This window comes from Empidonax traillii, unplaced genomic scaffold (genome assembly GCF_003031625.1).
Source record: "Empidonax traillii isolate 1590-97213 ecotype Southwest subspecies unplaced genomic scaffold, ASM303162v1 scaffold183:size818647, whole genome shotgun sequence".
NCBI classification, from domain to species: domain Eukaryota; kingdom Metazoa; phylum Chordata; class Aves; order Passeriformes; family Tyrannidae; genus Empidonax; species Empidonax traillii.
Genome location: NW_020955376.1, coordinates 173,880 through 191,050, shown reverse-complemented (window position 1 = coordinate 191,050; position 17,171 = coordinate 173,880). Strand labels below are relative to the sequence as shown.

Here is a 17,171-nt window from a genome sequence, read left to right as displayed (position 1 = left end):
ATTGTGTGGTCCCTGGTGAGGAGCTATGGTGTTCTTTGTCACCTGCCAAACATAGGAAAAAGTATGATAGAACAGAATCTTGTTTGCCAAAGATTTATACCTTAAGACAGTGTTTCTTTGGCAACATGCTGGACCCTGTATTTATGACTGATATTTGCAGAATGAAAAACTGTTTGGGATGAAACATTGGCAAGTCCAGAAGAGTATCAGAGCTACAGCACGAAGTCCTGACAGAGTAGCTTGTGGAAATTCTTGTGGATTACAAGATGGTGCATGATGGAGGTGAGATTGTAAAAACCACGTTAACCAGGCAAGGTCATGGAATACACAGTTCTAAATAAATCAGGATTGAAAAAGTTCTCAGCACAGACTCTCCCATATAGAAGGAATCTGCTTCCAGGGGGATGGCATGTTTCTAAATAAGGCATAGCCATCAACAAGAGCCTTGTTTTGACAAAATTACATTTTGTCTCCTCTTTGATTGTTTTTTTTGTTTTTAGGATGTTTCTGTACCAACAGGGAACAGGCATCACTTATGGGTGATTCCTGGCTTCTGGGGCCAAATTGAAGTTATATAGATGCTGCAAGTCACACTTAAAACCTGTGCCATATTCTTTATTCAAACTGGGTTTGAATAAGAGTGCTTAGTAGGCTGTGAAAGTGTTGCAGAGTAGTGCTAAAATTCAAGCGTAAAATTGGATAATATTCTCCTTTTAGAAATCTGTTGCTTAATCAGTGGTAATATGTAGCCTGCCCTCTGGATAAACCTAGAGAACATTTTTTCTTTTATTGAGCATTTCTTTGTAGAACATATTGACACAGTAACCTGATGTCTTAAAAACAAGAAAAGAAAACACACAGTGTCACACCTCTAAAGCCAGTAGTATGACATCTAGGACGTAGAGAAATAGATCCTCTAACATTTTTGTTCACGTTAAAAGCAAATAGACTCGTAAGGATGAAAGGTCGTTCTGAGTCAGTTAGAAGATCCGTCTAGACACCACTGCCATAGGAACAGGCAGTGGTTTTAGGTTACTCTCCGTGGGAGAGGATGAGCGAAACAAGCATCTGATGCTTCTACCTAACACTCCCTTCAGCTCTTTTCAGCTGAGGAGCCTACATGAGCATGCTTAAAAGTTCTCAGTGTCTTTTTTGTCCAGATTCTTGCTCAGTCTTTGAACTAAGTAAACTTTTGGCATCCACAATATTCTGTGGCAAGGATTTTTAAAGTTTGCTACTTCACTGTGGAGGTGGAGAACCACCTCTCTTTCATTTGTTACTTACTGGCTTTGTTAGGTGGCTGCTGAAAGAGATGGTGAAAGATGATTCTTGTCCAGTCTTACACAGTTTTTAGATTTCAAATATTTTCCCCTAAACTGTATTGTATATAGTGTATTGTAATATTTTGCTTTTAATCATACAGAAGTTATATTATATCCTTGTCCATCCTTCTCCCACTTGAAAACTTTTTCAGGTCTATTATGTCTTCTTTGAATAGAGAGGGCTAGAGTCTTGCATTTTTCTCATAGTCCTGTGTTCTCTGTTTTATTTTTCGTACTTCAGCTGATGTCTAGTATATCATTTGTTGTTGGGACTTCTGTCAAGCTGAGTTTTCATGGATTAGTCTGACATAACCCTGAGATTGTCACTTCTTAATGGTGCTGGGCAGCTCAAAATAGTTAATTTTAGTGTGAAGCTAAGTTTGTACATCAGTTGATCTACCTTTGTCTATATTGGATTTCATTTGCCATTTTATTGTTGTGACTCAGTTTTGCAGGGTCTTCTGCAGTGCATGCACAGTCAGCTGCAGCCTTTAGATCTGTCATGGCTGACATCTGCACTTCATTTCTTTCTCAGTTTTTCATGCATATTTTTTATAACGAGATAGTGTAGGTCCTGAAAGAGGTTCTGCAGTGGTACCCAGCAAAACTCTTACCAGGGACCTCCACCGATTGCAAGAAGCTAATTGCTATTTAATAAATAAATCAATAAATTATTATTCCTAAGCTTTTTTTTCAGTCTTTTGATTGCTTACTTCTGCAAAGACCTTATGCAATGAGTTCTTAAATTCTTAAAACCTGTTGGTGAAAGATATTGTCAAAAGCCTTTAGAAAGTTCAACCAGAGTATATCTGTTTACCTATCTTTATCTATATGCTTGACCTCTTTGAAGAACACTAATAAACAGTGACTTGAAAGTCTGTAGTGCTTTTAAAAATTGACATCACATTTTTTTTACATTTTGAAATATGCAAAATGCTTTTTAAATTAGAGATTTTCAATTACTTTATTCACTGAATGTTTTGTTCAGCTACTCTGTCCATATTCCTTCCACATTCTGGGCTGCAGAACGTCAGGTATCATCAGTAATTGATCTGAGCTGAACTGAAGCAAACAAATCATACACTAAATTTTGAAAAAATTCGAATGCTTTTCTGAGTGTGCTGTGCTCCAGTGAACTAAGTATGAATGAACAGCAATAGGAGGGCTTTAAACTGGCAAAGTTCCCCTACCTCTCTTGAAAATTAATAAGCACCTCCGCCCTGTATGATTGAACTGCAGAATAAACTGTTTTCTCTTGAGCAGCCAAGCTCCACCCTGAGCCACTGGCAGTTTTATCAGTTGGGTGTAGAGTGCAACTGATGCAAATACTTGTAAAGTGGTCTTACAGCTCACATTAGCGTTTTCCACTAGCGTTTTCCATTAGCGTTATACTCCGTGAAGTAGCAGTTTATGAAAATCTCAATAGTCTCTTAGTAAGGATATTAGAAATGCTTAATGTACCCCAATTATGTCAGGGAGGCTGACAGACCAGATGTGTCCCATCACCACCACACAAGAACTCCAGCCCCAGATAGCGTGACAGTATTAACTGTGATATTTTATACAGTTTTCCTGTTTGCTCCCTTTGTAAAGGAAGTAATTTGCTTTCCATGAATTGAAAGCACAACATTAATAGGATTTTATTCATACCTAATTGAAGGAAAAGTTAATTCCAGAGAAAAATATCTGGGATTTCTTTGACAGTCTTGACATGCGCCCATCACTGCATTACTGTCATTGTTCCTTTCTGTTTGTCTGACCAAGCATTATGTTTGCTTCAGCGCAGAGTAGTTTAAATTTCCATTGTCAGTGAACAACAGGCTCCTTCTGATAAATCCCAGTGTATGATGAGCATGGCTAACTGACAAATCACAAAACCATCACCTGGGAAAACTGATAATTGGATTTAAACAGAGTTACAAAACGTTGCTTGCTATAGGAGTTAACCATTCTGTGACCTAGAAGGGCTATGGACTGTGTTGGCATCAATAAATGGTTCTACTGTTGCAAAAGACTGCTCTTTTGAAAGCTTTCTTGTAGATAAATACCATTCCAATCTTGTGAAGTTTGAGCAATTTCCATTTCTTGCCTGGCAAATATAAATATTAATCTGACACACATAACTGCACAGTAAGTAGTTTTGGCAGTGACTGGCATCTGTATTGTTTTTCTGATGTTTCTTATCGTGTAGGACTGAAAACAAATGTTTCAAAATGGAAATGCAAATCCATTTATAAAGAATACATAGTTTTAACCAATTCAGTGCTATCATTCTGACCATCTTTTCCCTATTTAAGTATTTTGGTATTTTTCATGTAGTATCAATGTATTAAACAAATATACAATAGAAACTTCAATCCTTTCTCCAAGAAAAAAAATTGTTTCATTTAGACAGCTAAGCATTCACTCAGCCCTCAGGTTGTAAGATTCTGCTGTCCAAACAAGAAGGCCACCGAGAAGTGTTTTTTAAATGTGTGAGATGGATATTGTCTCAAAGCTGTAATCTGTTTTTCACTAGTTTGTGAATTGGATATCAGCTCTCATTGGCTTTTCTCTGCAGTGTGAAGTAATCTAGAAGCTTAAGATACTGCTTAATTAGATTAACTACACTTAATCTAAAATGTAGGCCTTACTGAGGTCTGGGTTTAAAAAAAAAAAAAATCATTATTTCTTCCTTAAGTTCCTATTGCAGCTCCCATTAAATACAGTGAAAGATTTCAATGAATCCAGTAAAAGCTGAATTGAATTTTACAGCACTATGAAAAATAGTACAGCAGGAGACATCTCTGTGTGTATCTGAATTAATGACACTTTTTTGTTTTGATTTTATTGTTGCCATTGCAAATAGCTACTTGAATTGGAATATTGTGAGACTATACTGGAATTAACATCCCCTCGGTGTGCTTTAATGCTTTTGAAATACTCACTAATTGTTAGTTATGATGATATAGATGCTTTATTTCTTACTAGGGTTGAATGCTGCATAATGCAGTATTTTTAGGGATTTTTTTTTTTTTTTGGTCTAGTTTACTTATTTGCTTTTTCTTTCAGTGTAAGAGAATTTTTTTGTTTTCATAATACTAAACTGTTACATGAGTTGGTATTGCTGTAGTTGTCTGATCAAAATCAATGGGATTGTGTGTGGTTGTGGAGGCTGCTTATATAAATAAAGGATGCTGGCAAACCTTCCTTTTACACAAAAAAATATAAACTTTTGTACAGCTCTAGCATTAACCAAATAAGATAGATGAACGTGGCAGTAATGTGTACACAAGTTGCATGCTTCTCTATATTTGGTTAAGCGTGTTGTACAGAGTGGAAGACTTTGCTAGAGTACAAAGTTGAAAAAGTATAATCTAGGTTCATAATGTTGGAGTTAGCGCCTACACACACCACACAGATGAATGTAACTCAGAATGTAACTCAGTCTTAGATATTGCCATGAGTCTCTTCTTTATTACTTTGGTAAATTATACTGGTTATAGACGAGGAAATTGCTTACATCAAATCTCATGAGAAAGAGTTAAAACATTGTGTTTACTATGACCAATAAGAACCGAGTTCAGATTTGTAAGACAAAAAACAGCATGAAAAGGTATATTGCTAGCAATGTACATATTCACTGGAAGGAGTGTAACTAGTTTAGGTCACTACATTAGTAATTTTGAATGTTACGAATTCTCTTGCTGTTAATGTGCTTACTAGTTTTATATTGATGTTTAAATTACTGGATAGAGATTTAACAGTATTTCTAACTTTGTTAAAAGTCTTAATTACTCTGTATACTGTTTGCAGGAATGAAATAGTTTTTTCAGAACTTTGTCAACCCTCATTCTTACGCTTTATTATAATTACATATCAGAGAGTATAGGTTAAGAAACATTACAAATAAATAATCCTTACACTCTGGAGTAGTCAATTATGAGTGGAATATGGCAGTTCTGTTTGCTACTTAAATAAACATTCATGATACTGTGTGAGTATCCATCCTCACTGTCTCATCAGTTTACATTTGTTCAGTGATACAACATGAAATAGGATTGGAAGTCAATAAAATAGTGACAGAGCTCATTTTGGATGATGCAGCATGTCATTTAGATGCTTTAAATTACAAGTAGTGAGTTAGGAACAGGAAAAAAGATTTCAGAAAGCAGTGGCAATTTATTTGGCCCCCTGAAAATGTTAACTGTATTTGTTTCCTTTTCAGTGGCTTAGTTTGTGGAGGCTGTGTACTGAAACAAACATTACTATGCTGGAACAGGTTCCCTAGAGCAGTGGTCACAGGCCCAAGCCTGACAGAGTTCAAGAAGCATTTGAATAATGCTCTCAGGCACATGGAGTGACTCCTGGGGATTGACCTATGCAGAGCTAAGAGTTGAACTCAATGATCCTTGTGGATCCCTTCCAACTCAGCATATTCTGTGAATCTGTGATATTGTCTGACAGTTCCTTTGCAGATGAAAGAATACATTTGTTATGTCTTGAACTTGCAAATGTATGATTGCTGCATTGAAGTCACTTGAAATACTGCAGAGGTTAATTTTGTTTGTTCAGTATGGTATCAATACACTTTGCTGAACTCCTTTTTCCTTGCAGAAATAAGGTGATGACTCATTGGGCTTGAACTACCAGTTTGCATTATGCTGTTCTCTGTCTTGAAAAGAAAGTATAGAAAAGATCAATGGGAATGAAGGCAGTAATTGATTTCCTTTTGAGAATTTTCACAAAAAAATGTAATGTTGCCCTGGAACTCCAAACCCACGATCACAGGTTGCTGAGCAACCTTGCATTAATTTATTTGATAGGGACATGAACTTGCCAATTGCTGCAGTGCCCCATTAGGCAAAGCTCGCAGTGAGACTGGGGTTGCAGTTATTAATGTGCATCATCGTAGTTGAATGGTAACATTTCACTTGACAGATGTGGCAATGGCTTCCTTCACCATCTCCTTCCAAATGTTTTAGATTCATATATCTGTTGGAAAGCAAAATCTGCAATTCATACAAAACTCTGTCCCCTCCCACTCCTTACACAATAATTAAGGACCTTGTGTTCTTTAATTTTTAGTTATTTTTTAAAATACTGTTCTAATAATTACAACGTCTTCGTCAATCTTAAGAGGTGGATCGACTTTGAAAGAAAGTTTCGAGTACTATAGTGAGATTTTTTTTTCCAATTTAGTGTTTGAACAATGAACACATATCTTCAACTTCTCAAATTTTATTGATTCTTAACATCACTGAGGGCATATTTGTGTGCCCTCATCCCCATGGAAGGGGTATCACATAGCGGATGTTCAGCTGGTGCTAATGTGCAGCACACCTCAGCTTCAAGGAGGGCTGCCAGCTCTTTGTCCTCCCATAAAAACTGATGCATGTTCTTCTCGAAGCTGCAACAGGGAAGGGTAGGGGCCAAACTCAGGCCATGTTTCCATCATAAGTTTTGGAAGGAGTATGTATTTACTGTGGTCTCCTGTTACCTGTGCGGTGTAAGGAACAGTTCCTCTTCACTGCTTGTCTGTGTAGGACTCAAACATCATTTTCACCTGGTCTTTATTCAGACAGCTTTTTCTTGGCTTTATTTACCTAACATGTGTCTTGGGATTTATCTTTTTATGATTTGGCTTCAATACTCTTTTTTTTCCCCTGCACTTTTTGAAGTAGCATTGTTTTTAGTGAAATATGATCAAAGTATATTTTTGTTTAAAGAAAATCAGTTAACCTCTCCCACCTTTCGCAACTCAGTAAGGCAGCAAGTAATTTCAACAGCAGGATTTATACAAATATATAATATAAAAAAGGTTCCACAATCATCTTTGGAAGGATTGTTCATCTTGTATAGCAGGAATTTTATTGAACTTTATTAAATTTATTAATAAATTATTGTAATTTAGCATGTATTAGAATAAAGCTATGCTACATTTCAAATTTATATATTTTTAATATGTAAATTAATCTTACCTCCTGGTTTGTACTGTAAAACTTAGTTGTGACTTAGTTGTACTTGACAAAACTTTCGGTGTTTGTTTTTTAATGGAGCTATTTGCTATTTTTTGTTAGGTTTTTCCTTTATTTCTTCAAGTAATTCCACATGTTAAGTAAGTTTACTGAGAGAGCACTAAAGTACTGTAATCTCAAAAAACAGAATTTCATTTGACAATGTTTGTTTTAAAATATAGCTCTACAAAGTAACCTTTATGCAGAAGGTAGGATGTAGGAAACTTTTACCAATTTACCTCAATTTTTTGAACGTTATATGCCAATTAGAAGTGTCAGAGGAAACTTAACTGGTTTTATATTGCTAAATACGTTTATCTATTTAGAGAAGTAGAATTTTGATATGGAAAAATATTTAGAATAAATTTAACTAGGACTTTAGAATTTTACATTTAAATTTAGATTTTAATTTTAGTTATAGTTTAGAATCGAGGATATAAATATATTTAGATTATACTCTGGAATGCAGTGGAAAGCCTTGAAAAGAAAAACTGTGAGAAAAACTATTTTTATAAATGTAATCCAAATGAAATATAACAACTCATGTTAATAATTTCCACTGCAAACTGAAATATTTTTTTATGTTCTTTTTAAGCTGCATTTTTACTTAGTTTAGCTACAGTAATATTTTCTGAGAATTTTAAAGCTTCTTAAGATACAGATAAAAATTCAAATTCACATTAAAATTTTCAAAGTGACTGTGAAAAAAACTTTTATATTGAATTAGAATGATATCAAGAATTGTAATTGATCTCAGAATATACTGACAAAGGCACATGAAAATTTAAAGGCTAAAGTTTATTTTTCAATTGAAAGAGTTATTGTACTACTTATTTTAAAAGCAAAATACAGCAGCATGTAAACAACAGCAGTGACATCTGAAAGAACATAATGCAGAGCTACTTTATTTTAATGGCTGTTATTAATTTTTTACATTAGTGGTTTAAAAAGCCAAACTGTACTTTTCTTGCTCAAAGTAAGTGCCCTGACAAAATTTCTCTGTTCAAATAGCTGAAACATAAATGAGAAATACAAAAGAAGTCTGGAGTGATGTATTTTAATTCAGTGAGGTGATATGCTTTCCTCTCTGTTTAAACAGGAGAGGAAATGTCAGTGGTTAAGTGGTAAAGCATTAGCATGTTCCTACAGTGTTGAAGAGATGCAAACTGATTTATTTCTGTGAAAATGTTGATGTTTCTGCTGTAATAGCTATGTATTTTTTAATTTATTTGCCTATTTTGCAGTTTTGTTTGTTTCTCAGTGTTTGTGTGGTTCAGAAAGAAACCTCATTTTTCCAGCTGAACTATTCTGTCCTCCAGACCAAAGATTTAATAACTGAGCAAGAACTGTTGATTACAGTATAGGGTTTTTTCTGTCTAGGAAACTCAAAAAATGCTTTAAGAAGGAGAGGTGTTTTTAAGCTCAAGCCCAGCTTGTTCAGTGTCACTGTTCAGGAACAGCAACATCAGTTCCTTTAAAACAAACTTGAAGCGAAAAGAATGTAGGAGAAGCAAAGATACGAACTGGCAAATTAGGCTATTCCTACCTCGAGCACATACAGAGATGTCTTCACAATTTGGGCTGTTGAATTTCTGTTAGTTAATTCTGCTTAAAATAGTGAAAACTGGGTTACTTGGTCATTTAAGCGTAGCTGGAATTCAAGCTTACAGTGTAGTCTGGGTTGTGTCTGCAGTGACAATCTGTGCTCATGCCCATAGCATTCTTGCTCTGCTGTTGGTTTAAATTGTTTTACTTAAATGATTTTGTACCCCATCTGGTAGATATTCCTGTAACATACAGATTCAGCCACTCTCTAATACAGAATCTAAACATCATTATTTCATCTCTTAGACTATTAATCAGAGCAGTATTATCTTGTTCCTGCAGTTCAAGGTGACCATAGTGTTCAGTAGTTGGTTTCAGCTTTTTTTAAAATGTTATCTTTTTTTTTTATTTTTATTTTTTTATTTTTTTTTTAATTTAAATGCCTGTAGTAATCCAGGCAACAGGTTTAACTCATAAAGGGTAGTGTAGGATATCAGCCCAACAGGTGGGTAGCAGACAGCCTAAATATTTGGATAGAGGCCTTGCCTTAGAAGTTGGAATTTTAGATTTCAGGCTGAGTAAAGTCTGGAGGGCCTGTGCGTATTTCCCTTAAGTATTCCATAAATCAATTTTTGTGAGAGCCACAAATTGTCTAAAACTGAAAAAGATTCAGTCTTTCACTTCAGTGAAATGAACATCTATGGGCAAACCTTCCTATTACTTCTTGTGCATGACACACAGTAGGTGAAATTCCCCGTTATTATGAAAAAACCCCAAACAACAAAACAATAAAAACCGCTTTCAATTTGAGGTTATATTTGGGAGAGAGAGAGCCCCCATCTCAGTCTGCAGCTCAGATGGGGGAGCAGCTCTGTGAACGTCGTTATGGTGGTTGCTCTTCCAGCCTCAGTGTGCTGTATCTGTCAGTGCTGACCCAACAGTAGGGTTCTCGACAAGAAAGCTGAAGGTTGGGAAAGTGTTTGCACTGTGAAAAAAACCCACCCCAGCTTCAACAAAAACTCCAGTACATGGTTTTGCTTTTTACAATACAACTCAAGTTTAGCTTCCACGTCTTGAATGAGCGTACCCTTTCCAGATATGAGTGCTTTAATTTGAGTAGGTCAGTGAACAGCAAATAGCCTTTGCAGGGTTTCCTTGCCCCTAAATGCTGAGATGAGAACGCTGGATTTAATATTCTTAATGCTTAATTCTGGAGGGACACAAGAAGGAAAGGGATGGCAATTTTCTGTAGTATCAGTGAACCTGTCTATACCTATGGATAACAAAGGGCCAACAGGGATCAGTAAAGGCTTTGGGCTCACCTGGTGAGATTTACCATTTAAATTTTAAGTACACCTTGCATTTGGTCTTGTTAAACCTTATGAAGTTCCCATAGGCCCACTCTTCAAGCTTGTTCTGATCCCTCTGGATGGCATCCCATCCCTCATGAGTCAGCTGCAGCTTGGTGTCATCCAGGCCATTCTGTGATTCTATGAAAACATTAAAAATGTTGTCACATTATGCAGAGTGCACCAGAAACGATAATTCAGAGAAAAATGAAAATGCTTCGATCTGAAGAAATTTAAAAGTTTGAAATAGAGTTGAAATGTTAAAACGAGATGATAATAGTAAACCTGATAAACTTTCTTCATGTCTCTGTTTTTGATATTTTCTTCTGCCGAGGACTGTAGCAGTTTGGAAATTTTTGCAAGGCAGGAAAGATCATATCTTCAACCCCGTGTGAAATACATCAATGTACCTATTTATAATGTTCTGTGTTCCAGATCTGCACAGGATATTTCTGTGCTTCTTTGGCTCTGCTAGTGCTTTAGAGAGTTCAGAACCAAATTTGAATCTGATCTATTTTCCTTTACAAAATTCATTTAGCAGAAAGTCATTAAAGACTGGAGAAACAGGGACCCAATTCACCGAATCAGCAGCATATTGTTTTCCATTCAGTCCACTGGGAGAAGAGCACTTTGCAGCTAGATGTTTAGAACATTTGTCTCTTAAAAAAAAGTTTATTTGCAAGCTAAGAATCATCTCTTAGGTTCCTTCACAGTAGCTGGAGCAACTTCCCTACTCATGTTCAGCTACAAAGAAGTTTCAGCTGTAATTTAGGAGCTTAGTCAGATATGTCAGTTTGGTGATCATATAAATACATTTGAAGTATATTTAATAGTTTGCTTTAGCAGTTGTGTTTCCCTGAAGAGTTCATGAGGACACAATGCAGATGTAGATGAATTAATTCAGTAATTATGTACTAAATTATCTTAATGTTAGACTGTAAAAGAATATATAGGAGAAATATTTTTCAAGAATAAGCTCAGAAAGTTTGGCTCTTGTTTTGTATATCTTTAAAATTCACACATTTTCTGAATTTTAAATAGAAAATAAGACATGATAAATATAAAATTAATGTGAATATGTGTAGGTGCTTTGATTTTCAGGGATGCCACTTTAATATTGTAGGATTGTTACTTCCAGAAATTATTTCAGCCTTGAAAAAATACAGTATAGTGCAACTAAAATGTATATATAGATCTCTTTAAAATGTACAGTTATGGATATTACTTCTGAAGAGATTAATTCTCCCCTGCCCCTGCTGTCCATTCTTCTCGCTTCTGTCCAGGCAATATTTCCCTGTTTCTTTTTAAAGAGATCACATCCTGCAGATAAAAAAGGAGGTTAAAAAGATTTCCCAAGGACCAAGTGTTAAATTGCCATCAGTCTTTAGTAGTATTAGAGTATTTAGCTCAGGATTCTGGTGTTTCTATTTTGCATTGCTTTTCTCTGAGTGTATCTCTAGGACATGGGAGTTAAAAGTTTAAAAAACAATTTAATAAGAAGATACATAATGGTAAGTTTTATTGTGCTGTAGTTCCATGGTTTAACTCTTCCCTTTGTGGTCCAAGGATTTGGAAGGTCTAAGTAAATTCCCACTAAGGGAAAAAAAGTCAACAAAATTTTTAATAATGCTGGTATGACTTTGCTGTGAGAGGCAGAGAGAATATGAATTAAATTACATTAAAAAAAATGGGATCCTTTTAATTCCCTGACAGTTATGAGCTAAAGCTGTAGATCTCACAATTTTAAATAATCACTGCTAATATTAATAATTGTTATTATCTAAAATTGTGGTACTTGGAAGACTTGGCATTGCAATTACCACATGTAATTCCAAGGGCTTAATTCCATCTCCTCAGCTAAAGGTCTCAGAGGGAGTACAGCTGTCAAGGATTACAAAGCCTCATGCTGTCCTACTTGGGCTGGAAGGTACAATACACAGATCCCTCCAGTCTTCTAGTAGATGCTAAACTGTAGGACCTCCAGAAGTGCAATTAGGTCATCTCCTAAACTTGCTGTTTTGGATGCTCTCAGAGTGGTCAGCTAGGGCTAGCCTTCAGTAATTAATTGAAAAAATAAAACCCTCAAACTAATGCAAGGACTGGTGATACTGAGACCTTTGTAACACAAAGCAGGACAGATGCTTATTTTCCCTATAATATGACCTTTCTATTTATGCAATTCTCTGAAATGGTACAAGACAGCTACCTGTCTGAGCTGAGTCCTTTCACTAACGTATGTGCTTGTGTAGACACACACTGACAAAGTAGTGGCTTTCTAATTTACTCTGAAGACAGCAAGATCAATAAAAGTTCAGTAGCCTTTGTAGAAGAGCCTTTTATGATGAATATGTGCTTCACAGGTTTCTGAGGACTTAAGAAGCAAGAACAGCATTACTTCCTAGCACTTAGCATTTCAGACCTGTTGGAAGCTACTGATCAGTTCAGGAAACATCCAGGAAGTAACTGATTACAACCCTCTGTACAACCTGTACCCATGCTAAGCCTGGCACCAAACTTCAGTGGTTGATACAAATGGTAGTAATTCAAAAAGAGTGCAGCAGTAACCTAGTGTTACAGAACTGTGCTATGCTACAGGCTGTTAAAATCAAAATAAAGTTACTGTACTAAAAATGAATGGCATAGAACAGAATAGAATTGAATAGGATAGAATAGAATTGGAAGGGATCTGCAGTGACCATCTAGTTAACTGATTGAGGGTTGACGAACACTTACATCACGTTATTAAGGGCATTGTCCAAATGTCTCTTAAATACTGAGGGGCATGGGGCATTGATGACCTCCCCAGGAAGCCTGTTTTACTGTTTACCAATCCTTCTGGTAAAGTAACAGTTCCTAAACTCCAGTGTGAACCTCCCCTGATGACACTCTAAACCATTCCCACACATCCTATCCCTGGATCCTGGAGCAAGAGATCAGCACATCCCTCTGCTTGTCCCCTCTTCAGGAAGCTCTAGAGAGCAATGAGGTTGCCCATCAGCCTTCTGTTCTCCAAACCAGACAAACCAGACAACTCCAAACCAGACAAAGTGTGCTCAGGCCCACTTAACAAGCCATGCCTTCCAGGCCATTCACCAGCTTTGTTGCCTTCCTCTGGACACATTCAAGGACCTTCACATCCTTAAATTGTGGATCCCAGAACTGCACCCAGAACTCCAAATGAGGCCTACCAAAACTGAATACAGCGAGATAACAACCTCCTTTGTCTGGCTGGTTATGCTGTGTTTGATGCACCCCAGGATGCAGTTTGGCTCACTCCTCTCCTGTTTTACACGTGTACCTGCCATTACTGCATCCTCAATGCAGAATCCAGCAGTTCAGCTTTTTAAATTTCACTCCATTAAACATAGCCTAATGCTCTGATCTGTCCAGTTCCCTCTGCAAGGCCTCTGGTCCCCCAAGAGAGTCAACAGTGTCTCACAGGTTGGTATAACCAACAAACTTAACTTCTGTATCCAGATTGTTCATAAATATATTGAACAGAAGTACTCCTAGGATTGAGCCCTGAGAAACAGCTGGGGTGACCAGTCACCAGCCAGATATAGCTTTGTTCACTACAACTGGGCTCAACCGTGCTACAGTTGTGCCACTTCAGCTGGAACTGCCTTTCAAAGAGAAGGCCGCATGAAAATCATTCCAGTGCTAATATATTTTAATTAGGCTTAGATAAACCAATTCCTATTTAATTTATGATAAACTAACTTGTTTTAACTGAATGTTTTATTTGACTTAAACTAAATGTAAGTCACTCCTCCTGAAATGAAGATATTGATGGACCAACTGCACATATTTGGGGTTATATCGTAGACACTGTTGCGGTTTTCCCCATAAGGTGAATTAATTTAAATTGTTGAAATCTTCTATCAGTATTTCTTAGTAGTCTACTTTGATATTGTCTCAAGATTTTTGTTTTCTAATATTCTAAAAGTATATTCTTGGAATTTTTCAGTAACTTATTTCCAGTTCTCTTTGAGTCTTTACTCTTGAACTTTCAAGTTTCCTACATGTGTGTTCTTGTAGATGCAAATTCAGAATACTGTGGGATTTTTTAAGATTAAAGTTTCCAAGTGTTGCTCCACTCTCTCTGGTGATTCCATTCAGCTCATTTACAAAACCAAGCCTGTTTCCTGAGGTTACATTGAGTTTCAACTTGAAATGACAGTAAGCTCAATTGTCCCTTTTTTTACTCATGATTGAGGAACTTGAAACCAAATTATTAAGTGTCTTACAAGATTTGCAGTGCAATAGTAGGTCAAATTCCCAATTATTTGGAAAGACATTCTCCCAAAGATGGTGAGACTGGATGTTTAAGTGAGTGAAGCTGAATTTTCAACCTATGAATGTTTAGATAGTGATGACTCTGGAAAGGAAAATTTCTTTTTCAAATGGTGAAGGCCATCTTAGTTTAATATTTATGTTGCTACTGTGTACTGAAGGGATGAATAAAAAGCATTTTTATTGTACCATTGTGAAATTTGCTATTTTGCATTAATTGTTTTTGTACTTTAAGCGATTTATTATCCTATGAAGTTATCATTTCCATCTTTCTTTCTTCTATCTTTTTTGCCCGTGTTTGTTAGAAAAGGAAGGATATTCTTGTCGGGTAGTCTGAGGCTGTGACTATCCTTATAATAATTTATTTATATAAATAACCCAATCTAGTGTCTTTTACAGTACATTTCTTTAAGCAAACTAGCTGAAATGCTTTTTAATAACCCTATGGCCATTGAAATACTTGGCATTTGAGGGCAGTTTGGATATAGATTGATATAGAATTACTTAAAGTACTGCATATAAATTAAACATTAAAAAGGTAGATACAGCCAGACTAAGCAGCTCAGTTATAATCTTTGGTTATGCAGTTACTGCCTGAAGGATACTCCATCTATTTCATATCGTATGTCCTTCTTTTGAAAGATGATCAGTGGGTTCAAGTAACATTTCAGCACACAGGAAATTGCATAATTTATAGACTTTAAGAAATGAAAAACAGAAAACCAGTTTTCATAAATTAAGTCTCCTTCTTTTTTTTCTTCCCTGCTCTTACAGATTGGAACACTGAAGGATTACTACCACTTCTACCATAGTAAAACAATTAAAAGGTCAGTTCTCTCAAGTAGAGGTACCCACAGCTTCATTTCAATGGAACCAAAGGTAAGAAAATCCACACGTGTCTGAGGAAAAAGCCTTTGCATTTTTTATATGAAATATTATACCAAAGGACATTCATCTGAATGGCATACAGCATTACAAGAATTGACACACTATCTGTTTTCTAAGGTTCTGCTTCTCATTAAAACAAAGTGAAGACAATACCATGCTATTAAGTATGTGCTGTTCTTGGAACATGAGGTCCAACATTATTCCTGGATGAGTAGAGGAATTTTGTTAATGCACTAATCACTGTGCTGTGCCTCTCTGCAAAACCACATGCATAACATTTATGTCTACAGATCCCCTTTTGTAAAACAACCAGCTTTCAAAATAAAAATGAGCAATGTAGGATGGTACAGTGTTCAGAGGAAAGTTTCTCTTGCTTTTTTTCTGGATTTGGTTTATGAGGGATTAAGAAAAATATTCTGTGGTCTTTTTGGTAGTTCATGCTGATCTTAATTTTGACATCTGCCTGAAAAATAGTGCCATTTCTGTGTAGTATACATTGTAATAGGTAACTGTTAATTTTATTACTGATATATACTTAAGTATAATATCCTTGTGTATCTATACTCAGGACATGCTTTTTTAAAATCCTTTAATTTCAGTGATTAGTAACTTCATCACTGACTGTAGAATTGGATTTCCTCTGGTTTTCTTTCAGAAAGGAAGTTTGGTGAAGATCTCATGAGCTTTTTTTTTTGCTGTTCATGCAATGCAGTTTTGCCAACAACCCCCCCAAGCCAGTAGTGTGGTCATAACAGAGTCAAGCTTTTTTGAAGTTATTGGATGATGATCAATGTCTGTGAAGGATTTGTCAGGTTTTACTTGACAAATAATTTATGACAAGGAAAAGTTACCAGTAAAAGAATTTGAACACTGTACGAGTTGAGCATCATTTAGGAATATTTCTGCAGTCTGGAAAGCTGTATTTAGAGCTGAAGTTCCTCTTGAGGATGGGACAAGACTAGGAAAGTGCGCACAGGGCTGTGTTCGGTTCTGTGTTAAGGCTGAACTGCTCAGCTCTTAAGAGCACCATTAGCAATGCTGAGCAGTCTGTATTAGGGATTAGTATGAAAATGATCAGGGCCCAAATCTCTATTCCCATCAGTACAGACACCCACCATTCAAACAGCAAGCACTGCACACAGAATAGATGAAAATGCGAAAGGAAGGCAAAGTGTTCATATCTGTGTCAGTTGATGCTCTTTCTGTGTACACAGAGTGGGAGCGATTTACACACGAATGCACTAGTTCATGTGAAAGTCCTACCATAAACTTTGGTGTTACACCCAGCTTCCAGATACCTCTTCTGCGCCCCTGGCAGAATCAAGACTGCTTTTGCAAGAATAGTAAGAGACTCTAGGGCAGAGCACAGCATAAAATCAGACTTATCATTTATTTTCCAGTGTTTTCCATATTATGCCATTTAAGTCTTGTCCCCAGTATGTGCTGCTGATGGTATGGAATTCCTGAATTTCTGAATTATTGTTACATATCACTTCAATATTGAGAAGCTCTGGTGAGGGTTGTCTTAATGATTCTGTAACCAAAGAGAAACCACCAGTCTAATACCTAGATCTGGCAAAAAGTGTTTGTGCTTCACTTTGTGGCTGGTTCACTCAACCTGAGCTTGAGAATTCCTGTGTGGCTGCAGACATGTCAATATTTAAATTAATGGCCAATCTTCGCGAACGAAGAACCAGGGAAGGTCTTTCCACCTTCCAGCCTGCGCATTGGATTTTTTAGGTGAGACACAGTGTGCGCGGAACTGAGCCCACCCTTTA

At 36.4% G+C, this 17,171-nt stretch overlaps 1 protein-coding gene across 4 annotated transcripts in view; it reads left to right on the top strand.

Moving 5' to 3' along the window:
* Positions 1 to 17,171, top strand: part of PCSK5 (proprotein convertase subtilisin/kexin type 5) — a 196,088-nt gene that overhangs the window by 8,542 nt on the left and 170,375 nt on the right. For 3 of the 4 annotated variants that reach the window (XM_027886279.1, XM_027886281.1, XM_027886278.1), the window contains exon 2: positions 15,280 to 15,384. In XM_027886279.1, the coding sequence (XP_027742080.1) occupies positions 15,280 to 15,384 (105 nt within the window). Of the gene's footprint in view, positions 1 to 15,279; positions 15,385 to 17,171 lie in introns of those variants that run through there. The other variant, XM_027886283.1, reaches the window with a different exon arrangement.